Below are 21,921 nucleotides of genomic sequence, written 5' to 3'. Positions count from 1 at the left end.
AGCCCCTCCCCACCCAGCCCCTCCCCACCCAGCCAAGCCCCTCCCCACCCAGCCAAGCACCTCCCCTCCCCACCCAGCCCCTCCCACCCCGCCAAGCCCCTCCCCACCCAGCCAAGCCCCTCCCCACCCAGCCAAGCCCCTCCCCAACCCGCCAAACCCCTCCCCACCCAGCCAAGCCCCTCCCCACCCAGCCCCTCCCTCAACAAAGGCATTGTCGAGAAGCGCATTACACTTAACTCTTGAAGGTAATTTACCCTTGATGGTTACTGTCCTCTTTACGGAGATACCTTTCCTCTTTACAGAGGTTACTGTCCTCTTTACGGAGTGATCTTTCCTCTTTACAGAGGTTACTGTCCTCTTTACGGAGACTACTGTCCTCTTTATGGAGATACCTTTCCTCTTTACAGAGGTTACTGTCCTCTTTACGGAGTGACCTTTCCTCTTTACAGAGGTTACTGTCCTCTTTACGGAGTGACCTTTCCTCTTTACGGAGACTACTGTCCTCTTTATGGAGGTACCTTTCCTCTTTACAGAGGTTACTGTCCTCTTTACGGAGACTACTGTCCTCTTTACAGAGGTTACTGTCCTCTTTACAGAGGTTACAGTCGTCTTTACGGAGTGACCTTTCCTCTTTACGGAGACTACTGTCCTCTTTATGGAGATACCTTTCCTCTTTACAGAGGTTACTGTCCTCTTTACGGAGACTACTGTCCTCTTTACAGAGGTTACTGTCCTCTTTACGGAGGTTACTGTCCTCTTTACGGAGACTACTGTCCTCTTTACAGAGGTTACTGTCCTCTTTACGGAGGTTACTGTCCTCTTTACGGAGACTACTGTCCTCTTCACAGAGACTACTGTCCTCTTTACGGAGACTACTGTCCTCTTTACAGAGTCTACTGTCCTCTTTACGGGGGTTACTGTCCTCTTTACGGAGTGACCATTCCTCTTTACAGAGGTTACTGTCCTCTTTACGGAGACTACTGTCCTCTTTACAGAGGTTACTGTCCTCTTTACGGAGACTACTGTCCTCTTTACAGAGGCTACTGTCCTCTTTACAGGGGTTACTGTCCTCTTTACGGAGACTACTGTCCTCTTTACAGAGGTTAATGTCCTCTTTACGGAGGTTACTGTTCTCTTTAAGGAGGTTACTGTTCTCTTTACAGAGGTTACTGTTCTCTTTACAGAGTCTACTGGCCTCTTTACGGAGGTTACTGTCCTCTTTACGGAGTGACCTTTCCTCTTTACGGAGACTATTGTCCTCTTTATGGAGATACCTTTCCTCTTTACAGAGGTTACTGTCCTCTTTACGGAGGTTACTGTCCTCTTTACGGAGGTTACTGTCCTCTTTACGGAGGTTACTGTCCTCTTTACAGGGGTTACTGTTCTCTTTACAGAGTCTACTGTCCTCTTTACGGGGGTTACTGTCCTCTTTACGGAGTGACCTTTCCTCTTCACGGAGACTACTGTCCTCTTTACAGAGTCTACTGTCCTCTTTACGGGGACTACTGTCCTCTTTACAGAGGTTACTGTCCTCTTTACGGAGGTTACTGTCCTCTTTACGGAGGTTACTGTCCTCTTTACGGAGGTTACTGTCCTCTTTACGGAGGTTACTGTCCTCTTTACGGAGGTTACTGTCCTCTTTACAGAGGTTACTGTCCTCTTTACGGAGGATACTGTCCTCTTTACGGAGGTTACTGTCCTCTTTACGGAGGTTACTGTCCTCTTTACGGAGGTTACTGTCCTTTTTACGGAGGTTACTGTCCTCTTTACAGAGGTTACTGTCCTCTTTACGGAGGATACTGTCCTCTTTACGGAGGTTACTGTCCTCTTTACGGAGGCTACTGTTCTCTTTACAGAGGCTACTGTTCTCTTTACAGAGTCTACTGTCCTCTTTACGGAGAGTACTGTCCTCTTTACGGGGTTTACTGTCCTCTTTACGGAGGTTACTGTCCTCTTTGCGGAGACTACTGGAACTCTCCTTCCCTTCATATCTGGGTCTTGAACTCTCCTTCCCTTCATGTCTGGGCCTTGAACTCCCCTTCATATCTGGGTCTTGAACTCTCCTCCCCTTCATGTCTGGGCCTTGAACTCTCCTTCCCTTCATGTCTGGGCCTTGAACTCCCCTTCATGTCTGGGTCTTGAACTCCCCTTCATATCTGGGCCTTGAACTCCCCTTCATGTCTGGGCCTTGAACTCTCCTTCCCTTCATGTCTGGGTCTTGAACTCTCCTTCTCTTCATGTCTGGGTCTTGAACTCTCCTTCCCTTCATGTCTGGGTCTTGAACTCTCCTTCCCTTCATGTCTGGGTCTTGAACTCTCCTTCCCTTCATGTCTGGGCCTTGAACTCTCCTCTCCCCTTCATATCTGGGTCTTGAACTCTCCTTCATGTCTGGGCCTTGAACTCCCCTTCATGTCTGGGCCTTGAACTCTCCTTCATGTCTGGACCTTGAACTCTCCTTCATGTCTGGGCCTTGAACTCTCCTTCATGTCTGGGCCTTGAACTCTCCTTCATGTCTGGGCCTTGAACTCTCCTTCATATATGGGTCTTGAACTCTCCTTCTCTTCACGTCTGGGCCTTGAACTCCCCTTCATGTCTGGGCCTTGAACTCCCCTTCATGTCTGGGCCTTGAACTCTCCTCCCCTTCATATCTGGGCCTTGAACTCCCCTTCATGTCTGGGCCTTGAACTCCCCTTCATGTCTGGGCCTTGAACTCCCCTTCATGTCTGGTCCTTGAACTCCCCTTCATGTCTGGGCCTTGAACTCCCCTTCATGTCTGGGCCTTGAACTCCCCTTCATGTCTGGGCCTTGAACTCCCTTCATGTCTGGACCTTGAACTCCCCTTCATGTCTGGACCTTGAACTCCCTTTCATGTCTGGGCCTTGAACTCCCCTTCCCTTCACGTCTGGGCCTTGAACTCTCCTTCCTTCACGTCTGGGCCTTGAACTCTCCTTCCCTTCATATCTGGGCCTTGAACTCTCCTTCCCTTCACGTCTGGGCCTTGAACTCTCCTTCCCTTCACGTCTGGGCCTTGAACTCTCCTTCCCTTCATGTCTGGGCCTTGAACTCTCCTCTCTTCATGTCTGGGTCTTGAACTCTCCTTCCCTTCATGTCTGGGCCTTGAACTCTCCTCTCTTCATGTCTGGGCCTTGAACTCTCCTTCCCTTCATATCTGGGCCTTGAACTCCCCTTCATGTCTGGGTCTTGAACTCTCCTTCATGTCTGGACCTTGAACTCTCCTCCCCTTCATGTCTGGGCCTTGAACTCTCCTTCCTTCATGTCTGGACCTTGAACTCTCCTTCTCTTCATGTCTGGGCCTTGAACTCTCCTTCCCTTCATGTCTGGACCTTGAACTCTCCTTCCCTTCATGTCTGGACCTTGAACTCTCCTTCATGTCTGGACCTTGAACTCTCCTCTCCATGTCTGGGCCTTGAACTCCCCTTCATGTCTGGGCCTTGAACTCTCCTCCCTTCATGTCTGGGCCTTGAACTCTCCTTCCCTTCATGTCTGGGCCTTGAACTCTCCTTCCCTTCATGTCTGGACCTTGAACTCTCCTTCCCTTCATGTCTGGACCTTGAACTCTCCTTCATGTCTGGGCCTTGAACTCTCCTCTCCATGTCTGGGCCTTGAACTCTCCTTCATGTCTGGACCTTGAACTCTCCTCCCCCTTCATGTCTGGGCCTTGAACTCTCCTTCCCTTCATGTCTGGGCCTTGAACTCTCCTTCCCTTCATGTCTGGACCTTGAACTCTCCTTCCCTTCATGTCTGGACCTTGAACTCTCCTTCATGTCTGGGCCTTGAACTCTCCTCTCCATGTCTGGGCCTTGAACTCCCCTTCATGTCTGGGCCTTGAACTCTCCTTCCCTTCATATCTGGGCCTTGAACTCTCCTTCCCTTCATGTCTGGACCTTGAACTCTCCTTCATGTCTGGGCCTTGAACTCTCCTCTCCATGTCTGGGCCTTGAACTCCCCTTCATGTCTGGGCCTTGAACTCTCCTCTCTTCATGTCTGGGCAGATCAGTATTTTATTGTTTTCTCTGTTATTCAGTTTAATCTCTGATTGAAGATGTATAGTGTCTGCTATCAACACCTGCTGTGTTGCTGTACATATCAAGACCTGCTTCACCTGTTGTGTTGCTGTAAATAAACAAGACCTGCTTCACTTGATGTGTTGCTGTACATAAACAAGACCTGCTTCACCTGATGTGTTGTTGTACATAAGAACCTGCTTCACCTGATGTGTTGCTGTACATAAGAACCTGCTTCACCTGATGTGTTGCTGTACATAAGAACCTGCTTCACCTGATGTGTTGCTGTACATAAACAAGACCTGCTTCACCTGATGTGTTGCTGTACATAAGAACCTGCTTCACCTGATGTGTTGCTGTAAATAAACAAGACCTGCTTCACCTGATGTGTTGCTGTACATAAACAAGACCTGCTTCAAGACCTGCTACATTATAAACACCTCTGGTCTGTAAATACAGTACATGATAAACACCTCTGGTCTGTAAATACAGTACATTATAAACACCTCTGGTCTGTAAATACAGTACATTATAAACACCTCTGGTCTGTCAATACAGTACATTATAAACACCTCTGGTCTGTAAATACAGTACATTATAGACCATTCTGGTCTGTAAATACAGTACATTATAAACACCTCTGGTCTGTAAATACAGTACATTATAAACACCTCTGGTCTGTAAATACAGTACATTATAAACACCTCTGGTCTGTAAATAGTTCTGGATAAGAAGTGGTTTCATCTGTCAGTCTGCTGAAGAGAAAAGGATTTGGGTCAGAGATGGATTGAAGTGAGATGGTCCACCCATCAGTACGACCCGTCTGCCCTTTAGGTCCCAGAGGGAGATCCATGGAGACTCTAATTTCCCATCCGGAGACATCTGAAGACATACCTCATCCTCTCTGTCATCCCTCATACTATTTCAAACACACCCCCCCATAACACTACAACACTAGGCCCCCTACCACAACTAAACATACCCCCCCATAACACTACAACACCAGGCCCCCTACCACAACTAAACATACCCCCCATAACACTACAACACCAGGCCCCCTACCACAACTAAACATACTTCTATAACACTACAACACCAGGCCCCCCACTACAACACCAGCCCCCTACCACAACTAAACATACCCCCATAACACTACAACACCAGGCCCCCTACCACAACTAAACATACCCCCCCATAACACTACAACACCAGCCCCCTACCACAACTAAACATACCCCCATAACACTACAACACTAGGCCCCCTACCCCCTACCATAACACTAAAACACCAGGCTCCCCCCATAACACTACAACACCAGACCCCCTACCACAACTAAACATACCCCCCCATAACACTACAACACCAGACCCCTACCACAACTAAACATACCCCCCATAACACTACAACACCAGGCCCCCTACCACAACTAAACATACCCCCCATAACACTACAACACCAGGCCCCCTACCACAACTAAACATACCCCCATAACACTACAACACTAGGCCCCCTACCACAACTAAACATACCCCCCATAACACTACAACACCAGGCCCCTACCACAACTAAACATACCCCCCCCCATAACACTACAACACCAGGCCCCCTACCACAACTAAACATACCCCCATAACACTACAACACCAGGCCCCCCCAACTAAACATACCCCCCATAACACTACAACACCAGGCCCCCTACCACAACTATACTTCCCCATAACACTACAAAATACCAGGCTCCCTACCACAACAAACATACCCCCCCCCATAACACTACAACACCAGGCACCCCCCATAACACTACAACACCAGGCTAAACTAAACATACCCCCCATAACACTACAACACCAGGCCCCTACCACAACTAAACATACCCCCCCCCATTACACTACAACACCAGGCCCCCTACCACAACTAAACATACCCCCCCCCATAACACTACAACACCAGGCCCCCTACCACAACTAAAAACCCCCCCATAACACTACAACACCAGACCCCCACCCCCAACTAAACATACCCCCATAACACTACAACACCAGGCCCCCTACCACAACTAAACATACCCCCATAACACTACAACACCAGACCCCTACCACAACTAAACATACCCCATAACACTACAACACCAGACCCCCTACCAACTAAACATACCCCCATAACACTACAACACCAGGCCCCCCCCCATAACACTACAACACCAGGCCCCTACTACAAACTAAACATACCCCCATAACACTACAACACCAGGCCCCCTATAACACTACAACACCAGGCCCCCCCCCATAACACTACAACACCAGGCCCCTACCACAACTAAACATACTTCCCATAACACTACAACACCAGGCCCCCCCCCATAACACTACAACACCAGGCCCCCTACCACAACTAAACATACCCCCATAACACCAGAACACCAGGCCCCCTACCACAACTAAACATACCCCCCCATAACACTACAACACCAGGCCCCTACCACAACTAAACATACCCCATAACACTACAACACCAGGCCCCCCCCCATAACACTACAACACCAGGCCCCCCATAACACTACAACACCAGGCCCCCTACCACAACTAAACATACCCCCCATAACACTACAACACCAGGCCCCCTATAACACTACAACACCAGGCCCCCCATAACACTACAACACCAGGCCCCTACCACAACTAAACATACCCCCCATAACACTACAACACCAGGCCCCCCCTATAACACTACAACACCAGGCCCCCCCCCATAACACTACAACACCAGGCCCCCCACAACTAAACATACCCTATAACACTACAAATACCAGACCCCTACCACAACTAAACATACCCCCCATAACACTACAACACCAGGCCCCCCCATAACACTACAACACCAGGCCCCCCCCCCATAACACTACAACACCAGGCCCCCTACCACAACTAAACATACCCCCCCCCATAGCACTACAACACCAGACCCCTACCACAACTAAACATACCCCCCCATAACACTACAACACCAGGCCCCCTACTCCCCCCATAACACTACAACACCAGGCCCCCCTATAACACTACAACACCAGGCCCCCTACCACAACTAAACATACCCCCCCCCATAGCACTACAACACCAGACCCCCTACCACAACTAAACATACTTCCCCATAACACTACAACACCAGGCCCCCATAACACTACAACACCAGCCCCCCTCCCCATAACACTACAACACCAGGCCCCTACCACAACTAAACATACCCCCCCATAGCACTACAACACCAGACCCCCTACCACAACTAAACATACCCCCCATAACACTACAACACCAGACCCCCCATAACACTACAACACCAGGCTCCCTACCACAACTAAACATACCCCCCCCCATAACACTACAACACCAGACCCCCCAACTAAACATACCCCCCATAACACTACAACACCAGACCCCCTACCACAACTAAACATACCCCCATAACACTACAACACCAGGCCCCCTACCACAACTAAACATACCCCCCCCATAACACTACAACACCAGGCCCCTACCACAACTAAACATACCCCCCCCATAACACTACAACACCAGGCCCCCTACCACAACTAAACATACCCCCCCATAACACTACAACACCAGACCCCCTACCACAACTAAACATACCCCCCCCATAACACTACAACACCAGGCCCCTACCACAACTAAACATACCCCCTCCCCATAACACTACAACACCAGGCCCCCTACCACAACTAAACATACCCCCCCATAACACTACAACACCAGGCCCCTACCACAACTAAACATACCCCCCCATAACACTACAACACCAGGCCCCCCATAACACTACAACACCAGGCCCCTACCACAACTAAACATACCCCCCATAACACTACAACACCAGGCCCCCCTATAACACTACAACACCAGGCCCCCCATAACACTACAATACCAGGCCCCCCCCCATAACACTACAACACCAGGCCCCTACCACAACTAAACATACCCCCCCCCATAGCACTACAACACCAGACCCCTACCACAACTAAACATACTTCCCCCCATAACACTACAACACCAGGCCCCCCCCCCATAACACTACAACACCAGGCCCCCTACCACAACTAAACATACCCCCCCATAACACCAGAACACCAGGCCCCCTACCACAACTAAACATACCCCCCTATAACACTACAACACCAGGCCCCCTACCACAACTAAACATACCCCCATAACACTACAACACCAGGCCCCCCCCATAACACTACAACACCAGCCCCCCCCCATAACACTACAACACCAGGCCCCCTACCACAACTAAACATACCCCCCCCATAGCACTACAACACCAGACCCCTACCACAACTAAACATACCCCCATAACACTACAACACCAGACCCCCATAACACTACAACACCAGGCCCCTACCACAACTAAACATACCCCCCCCCATAACACTACAACACCAGACCCCCAACTAAACATACCCCCCATAACACTACAACACCAGACCCCCTACCACAACTAAACATACCCCCCCATAACACTACAACACCAGGCCCCCTACCACAACTAAACATACCCCCCATAACACTACAACACCAGGCCCCCTACCACAACTAAACATACCCCCCATAACACTACAACACCAGGCCCCTACCACAACTAAACATACCCCCCCCCATAACACTACAACACCAGACCCCCTACCACAACTAAACATACTTCCCCCCCCCATAACACTACAACACCAGGCCCCCTACCACAACTAAACATACCCCCCCCCATAACACTACAACACCAGGCCCCCTACCACAACTAAACATACCCCCCATAACACTACAACACCAGGCCCCCTACCACAACTAAACATACCCCCCATAACACTACAACACCAGGCCCCCTACCACAACTAAACATACCCCCCCCCATAACACTACAACACCAGGCCCCCTACCACAACTAAACATACCCCCCCCCCCATAACACTACAACACCAGGCCCCCTACCACAACTAAACATACCCCCCATAACACTACAACACCAGGCCCCCCCTACCACAACTAAACATACCCCCCCATAACACTACAACACCAGGCCCCTACCACAACTAAACATACCCCCATAACACTACAACACCAGGCCCCCTACCACAACTAAACATACAATCAGTTCACCCGGCAACCTCTGCCCTCTATGATAGGTTAAATCTAGAAATGTCTTGCTATTGGTTACCAAGTCAAAACCAGTATAAAAGGTCACAGTACAACAATACTACAACAACATACTGGAATGGGGGTTGGTCACAGTACAACAATACTACAACAACATACTGGAATGGGGGTTGGTCACAGTACAACAATACTACAACAACATACTGGAATGGGGGTTGGTCACAGTACAACAATACTACAACAACATACTGGAATGGGGTTGGTCACAGTACAACAATACTACAACAACATACTGGAATGGGGTTGGTCACAGTACAACAATACTACAACAACATACTGGAATGGGGGGTTGGTCACAGTACAACAATACTACAACAACATACTGGAATGGGGGTTGGTCACAGTACAACAATACTACAACATACTGGAATGGGGGTTGCCTCCAAGCTGCCATTTGAATCAGTTCACCCGGAAACCTCTGCCCTCTATGATAGGTTAAATCTAGAAATGTCTTGCTATTGGTTACCAAGTCAAAACCAGTATAAAAGGTCACAGTACAACAATACCACAACAGAATCAGACACTGACATCACTCCCTCTCTCTGTGGACCAGCCATTTCCTTTGGCCCTGTCCCCCTCATCAGACCCCCTCATGCCGAGCTATGTAGGGCAGAGGCAGGGGCATACCAAGGACCTCTGACAAAAGGGTTTCAGGCTGGATAAGATTTGGTTTTAACGGTCATATCAGAAACCCGAGAGCTGGCGTATTCAGGTCAAATTCTCTTAGCCAGGCCAAACGCTGACGAAATCAAACCGTTTTAATGGAGGTCAGAGTTACAAATTCCCCCTGATGACCTGTCTTGGGGTCTGCCCGGGGTCTGACATATGAGATTGCACTGCATAAAGCCATATTCTGTTACCCCTGTCCTCTGGTGAAGCTATGGAGTCCAGGTTCAGTTGCAGCCGGCCGCGACCGGGAGACCCATCGGGCGGTGCACAATTGTCCCAGCGTCGTCCGGGTTAGAGGAGGGTTTGTCCCAGCGCCGGCCGGGTTAGGGGAGGGTTTGTCCCAGCGTCGTCCGGGTTAGGGGAGGGTTTGGCCCAGCGTCGGGGAGGGTTTGGCCTCGTGTCGTCCGGGTTAGAGGAGGGTTTGGCCCAGCGCCGTCCAGGTTAGGGGAGGGTTTGTCCCAGCGTCGTCCGGGTTAGGGGAGGGTTTGTCCCAGCGTCGTCCGGGTTAGAGGAGGGTTTGTCCCAGCGTCGTCCGGGTTAGGGAAGGGTTTGTAGGGGAGGGTTTGTAGGGGAGGGTTTGGCCCAGCGTCGTCCGGGTTAGGGAAGGGTTTGTAGGGGAGGGTTTGTAGGGGAGGGTTTGGCCCAGCGTCATCCGGGTTAGGGGAGGGTTTGTCCCAGCGTCATCCGGGTTAGGGAAGGGTTTGTAGGGGAGGGTTTGTAGGGGAGGGTTTGGCCCAGCGTCGTCCGGGTTAGGGAAGGGTTTGTAGGGGAGGGTTTGTAGGAGAGGGTTTGTAGGGGAGGGTTTGGCCCAGCGTCGTCCGGGTTAGGGAAGGGTTTGTAGGGGAGGGTTTGTAGGGGAGGGTTTGTAGGGGAGGGTTTGTAGGGGAGGGTTTGACCCAGCGCCGTTCCGGGTTAGGGAAGGGTTTGTAGGGGAGGGTTTGTAGGGGAGGGTTTGTAGGGGAGGGTTTGTAGGGGAGGGTTTGGCCCAGCGCCGTCCGGGTTAGGGGAGGGTTTGTAGGGGAGGGTTTGGCCCAGCGCCGTCCGGGTTAGAGGAGGGTTTGTCCCAGCGTCGTCCGGGTTAGGGGAGGGTTTGTCCCAGCGTCGTCCGGGTTAGGGGAGGGTTTGGCCCAGCGCCGTCCGGGTTAGAGGAGGGTTTGTCCCAGCGTCGTCCGGGTTAGGGGAGGGTTTGTCCCAGCGTCGTCCGGGTTAGGGGAGGGTTTGTCCCAGCGCCGTCCGGGTTAAGGGGGGTTTGTCCCAGCGCCGTCCGGGTTAGGGGAGGGTTTGTCCGGCATGGATGTCCTCGTCCCATTGCTCACTAGCGACTCTTGTGGTGGGCCGGGCGCAGTGCACACTGAGACGATCGCCGGGTGTACGGCGTTTCCTCCGACACATTGGTGCTGTTGACTTCCGGGTTAAGTGGGCATTGTGTCAAGGAGCAGTGCGGTTGCAACTACCAATTAATTGGGGAGAAAAAGGGGTAAAAAAAAATATATATATATATATATATATATATACTAATTTGACTCTGTCATTTGTTGGCGATATCCAATATGTATTGATAGGAGAAGGGCAATGGCCAAGTAAAGTTGACCAAGTGGATTCCTCAAACTTGGCATCAGTCAAACTTGAGACAGTGGTATTTTGGTGATCCAAGCAAACCCGGGAACCAGAGAACTCCCTGTTTTTAATTAGCCTCATTTCTAAGTGTCCCTATAAGGAGACTAAATCAGACCCAGAGGTCAAGACTGTTACTAAACCTGCTACAGACATACCAGAGTCAAGCCAACACAGGTCACGACTCAGGACAGATAGTACAGCCACATACACTGAGTGGACAAAACATTAAGAACACCTGCTCTTTCCATGACATAGACTGACCAGTTTAATCCAGGTGAAAGATCCCAAATCCACTTCAATCAGTGTCGATGAAGGGGAGGAGACAGGTTGAAGGCTTTATAAGTCTTGAGACGTTTGGGATTGTGTTATTGAGGCAGAATATAGCCCGAATAGAGCCAGAATATAGCTAGAACAGAGCCAGAATAGAGCCAGAATAGAGCCAGAATAGAGCCAGAATAGAGTTAGAATAGAGCCAGAATAGAGCCAGAATATAGCTAGAACAGAGCCAGAATAGAACCAGAATAGAGCCAGAATAGAGTTAGAATAGAACCAGAATAGAGCCAGAATAGAGCCAGAATAGAGCCAGAATAGAGTTAGAATAGAGCCAGAATAGAGCCAGAATAGAGTCAGAATAGAACCAGAATAGAACCAGAATACAGCCAGAATAGAGCCAGAATAGAACCAGAATAGAGGCAGAATATAGTCAGAATAGAGCCAGAATAGAGCCAGAATAGAGCCAGAATAGAGCCAGAATAGAGCCAGAATAGAGCCAGAATAGAGCCAGAATAGAGCCAGAATAGAGCCAGAATAGAGCCAGAATAGAGCCAGAATAGAGCCAGAATAGAGCCAGAATAGAGCCAGAATAGAGCCAGAATAGAGCCAGAATAGAGCCAGAATAGAGCCAGAATAGAACCAGAATAGAGTTAGAATAGAGCCAGAATAGAGCCAGAATAGAACCAGAATAGAGTTAGAATAGAGCCAGAATAGAACCAGAATAGAGTTAGAATAGAGCCAGAATAGAGGCAGAATATAGCTAGAACAGAGCCAGAATAGAGGAGTGTAATGACTGATGAGAATATGAGGAGTGTAATGACTGATGAGAATATGAGGAGTGTAATGACTGATGAGAATATGAGGAGTGTAATGACTGAGATGAGAATATGAGGAGTGTAATGACTGATGAGAATATGAGGAGTGTAATGACTGATGAGAATATGAGGAGTGTAATGACTGATGAGAATATGAGGAGTGTAATGACTGATGAGAATATGAGGAGTGTAATGACTGATGAGAATATGAGGAGTGTAATGACTGATGAGAATATGAGGAGTGTAATGACTGATGAGAATATGAGGAGTGTATTGACTGATGAGAATATGAGGAGTGTAATGACTGAGATGTTATTTTGGGTGAGATGTCAGTTCCATTATTTGGTTGACGGTGCATTTAGTGCAACATAGTTCTCTGTGAGGCCGTCCATACGGGGATGGTCGAGGCTGGGGGGTCAGGGTGTCATTACAGTACGTAGCCTGTGACAGGCTGTGAGCAGGGAGGAGTGAAGAAAGGCAGGGGTGAAATTAGGGGGGAGATAAAACTCAAGTGTTGGACGCTGTGTTTACAAAGAGTGGGAGAGACTGAGCCTGAAGAGACGCTGTGTTTACAAAGAGTGGGAGAGACTGAGCCTGAAGAGACGCTGTGTTTACAAAGAGTGGGAGAGACTGAGCCTGAAGAGAGGACTTACTGCACCATTAGCAGCTAAGGTATCAACGTAACATCAGCTACGACACTATATATCAGTGCAGATGGACCCTTTATGCACATCTCACCAAGAGGAGGAGAAGACTGAGATCATGAAAGAAGAGAAGGAAACGGAAGACGAGAAGAAAGATGAGGAGGACGAGAACGATGATGATGATGAGGAAGATGAAGAGGAGGAAGATAATAGCGAGACAACCGTGATAGACGGGGAGGAGGAATCAGATGACAAAGCCAAGGGGACTGAACCCCAGCAGCAGAAGGACCAGGCCTGGGCCCCCACTACCTACTCCAAGTTTGGTAAAGAGGTGTTTTGCTACGTAGGAGAGGAGATCAGCATCTTTGAGGCCTTGGACTCTTACGGTGCTGTCATCTGGCCAGCGGTGAGTTAGTCTAGTGTGGATGGAGGATGATGATTGGTTAAATGTTTCACAGTGTGGATGGAGGATGATGATTGGTTAAATGTTTCACAGTGTGGATGGAGGATGATGATTGGTTAAATGTTTCACAGTGTGGATGGAGGATGATGATTGGTTAAATGTTTCACAGTGTGGATAGAGGATGATGATTGGTTAAATGTTTCACAGTGTGGATAGAGGATGATGATTGGTTAAATGTTTCACAGTGTGGATAGAGGATGATGATTGGTTAAATGTTTCACAGTGTGGATGGAGGATGATGATTGGTTAAATGTTTCACAGTGTGGATAGAGGATGATGATTGGTTAAATGTTTCACAGTGTGGATAGAGGATGATGATTGGTTAAATGTTTCACAGTGTGGATGGATGAACGATGATTAATGAACTTCTAACAACTATAATGATGGTTTCTATAGTAACTCTGGTTGCCTGCAGGCGTTGGCTCTGTGTCACTACCTAGAGACCAACGTTGAGCAGTTGAACCTGGTGGACAAGGCAGTGCTGGAGCTAGGAGCAGGTCCTGGCCTAGTGTCTATTGTAGCCACACTCCTAGGTGAGTCTGGGCATTAGATTTACTCATATTGTACATCTGAGAAGATCGGAGAGGTGTAAGAAATATGGCAACATTTCTACCTAGCCTATCAAAGTGGAGGAGGTCCTGTCAGGGTGGCTAGCAAGGCGGAGGAGGTCCTATCAAGGTGGAGGAGGTCCTATCAAGGTGGAGGAGGTCTATCAGGGGAGGAGGTCCTAGCTAGGTGGAGGAGGTCCTAGCAAGGGGGAGGAGGCCCTAGCTAGGTGGAGGAGGTCCTAGCTAGGTGGAGGAGGTCTAGCTAGGGGGAGGAGGCCCTAGCAAGGGGGAGGAGGCCCTAGCTAGGTGGAGGAGGTCCTAGCTAGGTGGAGGAGGTCCTGTCAAGGGGGAGGAGGTCCTGTCAAGAGGGAGGAGATCCTATCAAGGTGTAGGAGGGCCTAGCAAGGTGGATGAGGTCCTAGCATTCTATACCACTTACACCTATCCAATCTTTTCAGATCTGCATGAAGTGTCCTCGGCACTAGACAACTAGTGGCTAGGGGTTGATTTGGTACTGGCCACCTGTGTGTCTGTTAGTTGAATAACAGAGTGCTTCCTGTCCCCAGGTGCCTGGGTCACAGCTACAGACCTACCAGAGATCATAGGTAACCTGAGAGCCAACCTGCTCCGTAACACAAGAGGGCGCTGGAGGAACACTCCCCAAGCTGCAGCTCTGTCCTGGGGTCCTGACGTGGAACGCATCTACCCCAGATCTGTCTATCGCTATGACTACGTGCTGGCGGCTGACGTGGTGTATCACCATGACTACCTGGATGAGCTGCTGTTCACCATGACATACTTCTGCCGTCCAGGTTGATTGATTAGTTGATTGATTGACTGATTGGTTGATTGACTGATTGGTTAAATTATTGATTGGTTTATTTATTGATTGTTTGGTTAATTTGTTAAATTATTGATTGGTTGGTTAGTTGGATGAACAGTTGATTCATTGAACAGTTCCCTGAATGTAAGACATGAAAGCCTTAAACAACTCATTTGATTTCCCTTAGGAACCACTCTGATCTGGGCCAACAAGGTCCGTTTTCCCACAGACCTGGTATTCACTGAGGACTTCAAGAACACCTTCAACACCACCCTGCTGGCTGAGATGGGAGAGGTTAAGATCTTCAAGGCCACATGCAGAGAGACAGAGGAACACCTTCAACACCACCCTGCTGGCTGAGATGGGAGAGGTTAAGATCTTCAAGGCCACATGCAGAGAGACAGAGGAACACCTTCAACACCACCCTGCTGGCTGAGATGGGAGAGGTTAAGATCTTCAAGGCCACATGCAGAGAGACAGAGGAACACCTTCAACACCACCCTGCTGGCTGAGATGGGAGAGGTTAAGATCTTCATGGCCACATGCAGAGAGACAGAGGATCACATTCAACACCACCCTGCTGGCTGAGATGGGAGAGGTTAAGATCTTCATGGCCACATGCAGAGAGACAGAGGAACACATTCAACACCACCCTGCTGGCTGAGATGGGAGAGGTTAAGATCTTCAAGGCCACATGCAGAGAGACAGAGGAACACATTCAACACTACCCTGCTGGCTGAGATGGGAGAGGTTTATGCCCTTGTGTGTAAAAGGTAGGGATTAGGGAAGACAAAGGAATAGTTAACATCCTGCAGACTATGCCAAATGTAACCAAGACTTCCTGTCCCTTCTTCCTCTGAGAAATGCTTGAAGACAGAAGGCGGCCATCTTGGCTAATGATAACGGACGTTGATGGACTGCTGATGATGTCAGTTGTTGATGTTTGATGTTCTCCTCAATACTTACCTGCGATATCTAGTGCTTTATTGTTTACGTAGTTGTTACATGTAGTTTTGTATTGATTATATTATAAATGTATGTACTTTGTTGTCTTGTTCCATTCTGTATTCAAATCTAATTTGTTATGGATATATAAAGTTTCTAGTAAAAATCTACACGTTCACTTTTTGCTGCCCTGAACATGTCAAAACATTTATTACATTGAATTCCTTTCCTACCTATTTCTACACAACCAACTCCACATCTTCAAAAGTCAAATAAACATTATAGAAAATGTTCCAAATTAAATAAAAAATGTCTTCACCCCCCCCCCCCTGCCCAGAGTCAATGCTTGGTGGAAGCACCTTCGGCAGCCATTACAGCTGTGAATCATTTTGAATAAGATCCTACCAACTTCACACAACTCTTATGGAAAACAGACACTCAGTGGCCAGTTTATTAGGTACACCCATCTGGTACTGGGTCGGAACTCCCTTTGCCCCCAGAACAGCCTGAATTCTTCTGGCTATGGATTCTACAAGGTGTGTGGTTCAAAGAACAGAAATTGGACAGCTCTCCGATAAATAACCATACATTGACATATTTTAACGTTTGGGGTTATGAGCCCTTCTTCAGCGTGCGAGCCAATGGTAATCAGTGTCACAACAACACAACCTCACAGACGAGCATCGTTCTAAATTCCAAGTCAGTATTGGCCCGATCCAGAGATCCCAGCAGAGGAAGCTGTGTGGGAAACATGACAATCAAATAAAGACACAATACAATTACATGATGATGTCATTACCGGTCATTACTGGTCATTATGATGTCATTCCCTGTCATTATGATGTCATTATCGGTCATTATGATGTCATTCCCTGTCATTACTGGTCATTATGATGTCATTCCCTGTCATTATGATGTCATTACTGGTCATTATGATGTCATTCCCTGTCATTATGATGTCATTCCCTGTCATTATGATGTCATTACTGGTCATTATGATGTCATTCCCTGTCATTATGATGTCATTACCGGTCATTATGAAGTCATTCCCTGTCATTATGATGTCATTACCGGTCATTATGATGTCATTCCCTGTCATTATGATGTCATTACCGGTCATTATGATGTCATTCCCTACATTTTCTGTCTATTTAGAACATACTAGAAAAAGACCATTCCTCATTGAGAACTGCTAGAGTGATCAAGCGATCTAACCAATGTGTGTCTCTCCATGGAGAAGTAATTTATCCCCATCTCCTCCACTAGGTGGCGCCTTCACTAATTCAACGGCCATATAAAGTAAGATACTTAGTTCATGATTATGGCTGTTGAAATGTCTGGCAACAGGTGATTTCTACATCATGATTATGGCTGTTGAAATGCCTGGCAACAGGAGATAGACTCACCAAATTGACAGGAGTTTCATTCTGGAGTGGGACTATCCCTTTAAGGTCAAGGGAGGCTCAGCTAGCTCCACCCACTTCAGGCAGCTTCCAGAAGGTGTCCGTCAGGGATTTGGCTCCGCCCTCGTTTGCCCTTTCGACCTCCCCCGAGAAAGATCCATTTAAGACACAACTCATCCATCAATCATCCTGAGACATCTTTAAGACATACCTCATGCTCTCTGTCATCCCTCGTCCTATTTCAGTCTCACTAAGTGGTGAGGTGGGATTCCCGTAGACTTCCTCTTGGCTGGGGGATACCCTCAATCTCCCCCATTCCATAAAGCTATGCTTCCCTCTGAGCTACATTAGTCTTTGACTCACCGTAATGTAGACCGTGGTATTTGGTGATCCAAACAAACAAGGGAACCAGATAACTGTTTTTAATTAGGCCTCATTTATAAGTGTCCCTACAAGGAGACTAAATCAGACTGTTTCTAATCGTTAAAAAACATTAAGAACACCTGCTACAGATATACCAAAGTCAAGCCAACACAGGTCAGATATTACAGCCACATACAATGAGTGGACAAAACATTAAGAACACCTGTTACATATATACCAGAGTCAAGCCAACACAGGTCAGATATTACAGCCACATACACTGAGTGGACAAAACATTAAGAACACCTGCTACAGATATACCAGAGTCAAGCCAACACAGGTCACCAGTCAGGTCAGATAGTACAGCCACATACACTGAGTGGACAAAACATTAAGAACACCTGCTCTTTCCATGACAGACACTGACCAGTTTAGGTGAAGACAGGAGACATTATAAGCCTTGAGACAATTGGAGACATGGATTGTATTTGTGTTGTTGTGATCAGACAAAATGTTGAGCTGCCCCTTTAAGGACGGGAGGTTACCATGGTAATATGCCTGACTAGTAGCTGACTTCTCAGTTGAAACAAACTGAAACATTGAACAACAACCTGGCTTGTGAACAAGTCAAGATAAACACTTTCAAATCAACCAGAGCAACGTTTCTGCCTTGTGGCAGCGCTTCTATAAAAAATCTGTCTTTCAGCACTTCACTCATAGTCCACAAACCAGGCAGTGTTGCTACACGAGGAGGGCTTTAGGTTTCCTAATTCTTTGTTTGCGATTACCAGCTATGAAAAACAAATGGCAGAAATAATTTGAAAAACGGCTACTGCACAGTTAATTTTTTGCCATAAATGTGCTTTTCATACTTGACTTATAACTTTAATAACTTTATTTTAATTTGCAAATGCGAGTGAATGCTGGCACTGTGTAGCCCTGACCCCTGACCCTGACCACCCGCCAATGTGACTGATGAAGTAAACATATTTACCAGCCATTGCCAACATCTACCCACATTTGCCTGGTGGCTGGTGTTCATTTCAGGCCCTGTCCTCAGTTGCTTCATGACTCTAAAACCTAATTAAAATAAACATATTTGAGCCAAAAGTTCATATCCTATCTTAGTATATCAGGGAGATGGAGTTGACAGTTTACGGTGATTTAGATATTGTTTGTTTAAATCTAAAATGTGTTTGTGTGTGTTTCAGATGGTTCCATCTCTAAATATAGAGTCGGGTTGGTGTTTTTTTATTTTTCCTTTATTTAACCAGGCAAGTAAGTTAAGAACAAATTCGTATTTTCAATGACAGCCTAGTGGGTTAACTGCCTGTTCAGGGGCAGAACGACAGATTTGTACCTTGTCGCTGGGGATTTGAACTTGCAACCTTTCGGTTACTAGTCCAACACCTAACCACTAGGCTACCTGCCGTGTGATGAAGGATTCTGACCTCGACTCTGAGACGAACGGTAGTCTGATAAAACCTCGACTCTGAGACGACCCAGGAGGATTCTGATCAGTCTTAAAACCTCTAAAACCCCAGGAGGATTCTGACAGTCTTAAAACTCCGAGAGACGACCCAGCAGGATTCTGATCAGTCTTAAAACCTTGACTCTGAGACGACCCAGAGGGTTCTGATCAGTATTAAAACCTCGACTCTGAGACGACCCAGGAGGATTCTGATCAGTATTAAACCTCGACTCTGAGACGACCCAGCAGACGACCCAGGAGGATTCTGATCAGTATTAAAACCTTGACTTGAGACTTACCCAGCAGGATTCTGACTCTCATAGTCTTAAAACCTCGACTCTGAGACGACCCAGGAGGATTCTGATCAGTCTTAAAACCTCGACTCTGAAACGACCCAGGAGGATTCTGATCAGTATTAAAATCTCGACTCTGAGACGACCCAGGAGGATTCTGATCAGTCTTAAATCCTCGACTCTGAAACGACCCAGGAGGATTCTGATCAGTATTAAAACCTCGACTCTGAGACGACCCAGGAGGGTTCTGATCAGTATTAAAACCTCGACTCTGGAGACGACCCAGCAGACGACCCAGGAGGATTCTGATCAGTATTAAAACCTCGACTCTGAGACGACCCAGGAGGATTCTGATCAGTCTTAAAACCTCGACTCTGAGACGACCCAGGAGGAATCTGATCAGTCTTAAAACCTCGACTCTGAGACTGACCCAGCAGGATTCTGATCAGTCTTAAAACCTTGACTCTGAGACGACCCAGGAGGGTTCTGATCAGTATTAAAAACCTCGACTCTGAGACGACCCAGGAGGATTCTGATCAGTATTAAAACCTCGACTCTGAGACGACCCAGCAGACGACCCAGGAGGATTCTGATCAGTATTAAAACCTCGACTCTGAGACGACCCAGCAGGATTCTGACTCTCATAGTCTTAAAACCTCGACTCTGAGACGACCCAGGAGGATTCTGATCAGTCTTAAAACCTCGACTCTGAAACGACCCAGGAGGATTCTGATCAGTATTAAAAATCTCGACTCTGAGACGACCCAGGAGGATTCTGATCAGTCTTAAATCCTCGACTCTGAAAAAACCACCCAGGAGGATTCTGATCAGTATTAAAACCTCGACTCTGAGACGACCCAGGAGGGTTCTGATCAGTATTAAAACCTCGGACAGTATTTCAAGACGGACCCCTATAGGAAACACTTCGCCTCGTGATTAATTTGATCGCTTAGTAACGTTTACTAATACCTAAAGTTGCATTACAAAAGTATTTCGAAGTGTTTTGTGAAAGTTTATCGTCTACTTTTTAATTTAAAAAAATGACGTTACGTTATAAGACGCTATTTTTTCGTTTATCACACAGTCTTAAATAGATCGATATCTAGGCTATATATGGACCGATTTAATCGAAAAAAGACCCAATAGTGATTATGGGACATCTAGGAGTGCCAACAAAGAAGATGGTCAAAGGTAATGAATGTTTTATATTTTATTTGTGCGGTTTGTGTAGCGCCGACTATGCTAATTATTTTGTTTACGTCCCTGCAGGTCTTTTGGGGTGTTACATGCTATCAGATAATAGCTTCTCATGCTTTCGCCGAAAAGCATTTTAAAAATCTGACTTGTTGCCTGGATTCACAACGAGTGTAGCTTTAATTCAATACCCTGCATGTGTATTTTAATGAACGTTTGAGTTTTAACTAATACTATTAGCATTTAGCGTAGCGCATTTGCATTTCCAGAGCTCTAGATGGGGACGCCTGCGTGCCAGGTAGGAAAGAGGTTAAAACCTCGACTCTGAGACGACCCAGCAGGATTCTGATCAGTCTTAAAACCTCGACTCTGAGACGACCCAGCAGGATTCTGATCAGTCTTAAAACCCGACTCTGTGACGACAGCAGGATTCTGATCAGTCTTAAAACCTCGACTCTGAGACGACCCAGCAGTATTCTGATCAATCTTAAATCCTCGACTCTGAGACGACCCAGGAGGATTCTGATCAGTCTTAAAACCTCGACTCTGAGACGACCCAGGAGGGATCTGATCAGTATTAAAACAGAGACGAGACCTGGAGGATTCTGATCAGTCTTAAAACCTTGACTCTGAGACGACCCAGCAGGATTTTGATCAGTCTTAAAACCTTGACTCTGAGACGACCCAGGAGGATTCTGATCAGTCTTAAAACCTCGACTCTGAGACCCAGCAGGATTCTAATCAGTATTAAAACCTCGACTCTGAGACGACCCAGGAGGATTCTGATCAGTCTTAAAAAAACCTCGACTCTGAGACTCGACCCAGCAGGTTTCTGATCAGTCTTAAAACCTCGACTCTGAGACGACCCAGCAGGATTCTGATCAGTCTTAAACCTTGACTCTGAGACGACCCAGGAGGATTCTGATCAGTCTTAAAACCTTGACTCTGAGACGACCCAGCAGGATTTCTGATCAGTCTTAAAACCTTGACTCTGAGACGACCCAGGAGGATTCTAATCAGTATTAAAACCTCCACTCTGAGACGACCCAGGAGGATTCTGATCAGTCTTAAAACCTCGACTCTGAAACTTCCTAGATTCAGCAACAAGAAGAAGAGACAAAATACTTAATTAATCATTGATTGGTTAAGTACGAG

At 47.5% G+C, this 21,921-nt stretch overlaps 1 protein-coding gene across 1 annotated transcript; it reads left to right on the top strand.

Moving 5' to 3' along the window:
• Positions 1 to 13,144: 13,144 nt before the first annotated feature.
• Positions 13,145 to 15,501, top strand: LOC124023164 (protein-lysine methyltransferase METTL21C-like). Its single transcript, XM_046337699.1, has 4 exons — positions 13,145 to 13,669; positions 14,142 to 14,259; positions 14,841 to 15,086; positions 15,285 to 15,501. The coding sequence occupies exons 1-4, from the start codon at positions 13,334 to 13,336 to the stop codon at positions 15,455 to 15,457; spliced, it is 873 nt and encodes a 290-aa protein (XP_046193655.1). The 5' UTR covers positions 13,145 to 13,333; the 3' UTR covers positions 15,458 to 15,501.
• Positions 15,502 to 21,921: the final 6,420 nt, after the last annotated feature.

Source organism: Oncorhynchus gorbuscha, unplaced genomic scaffold, assembly GCF_021184085.1.
Source record: "Oncorhynchus gorbuscha isolate QuinsamMale2020 ecotype Even-year unplaced genomic scaffold, OgorEven_v1.0 Un_scaffold_1521, whole genome shotgun sequence".
NCBI lineage: Eukaryota > Metazoa > Chordata > Actinopteri > Salmoniformes > Salmonidae > Oncorhynchus > Oncorhynchus gorbuscha.
This window is presented reverse-complemented; position numbering and strand designations above follow the sequence as displayed.

Excerpts from the sequence above, each read along its gene's own strand:
- LOC124023164 (XM_046337699.1), top strand. The coding sequence starts at position 13,334 with ATGGACCCTTTATGCACATCTCACCAAGAGGAGGAGAAGACTGAGATC. Across the intron at positions 13,670-14,141 it reads GTGCTGTCATCTGGCCAGCG|GCGTTGGCTCTGTGTCACTA; the intron begins GTGAGTTAGTCT and ends GGTTGCCTGCAG. Across the intron at positions 15,087-15,284 it reads GACATACTTCTGCCGTCCAG|GAACCACTCTGATCTGGGCC; the intron begins GTTGATTGATTA and ends GATTTCCCTTAG.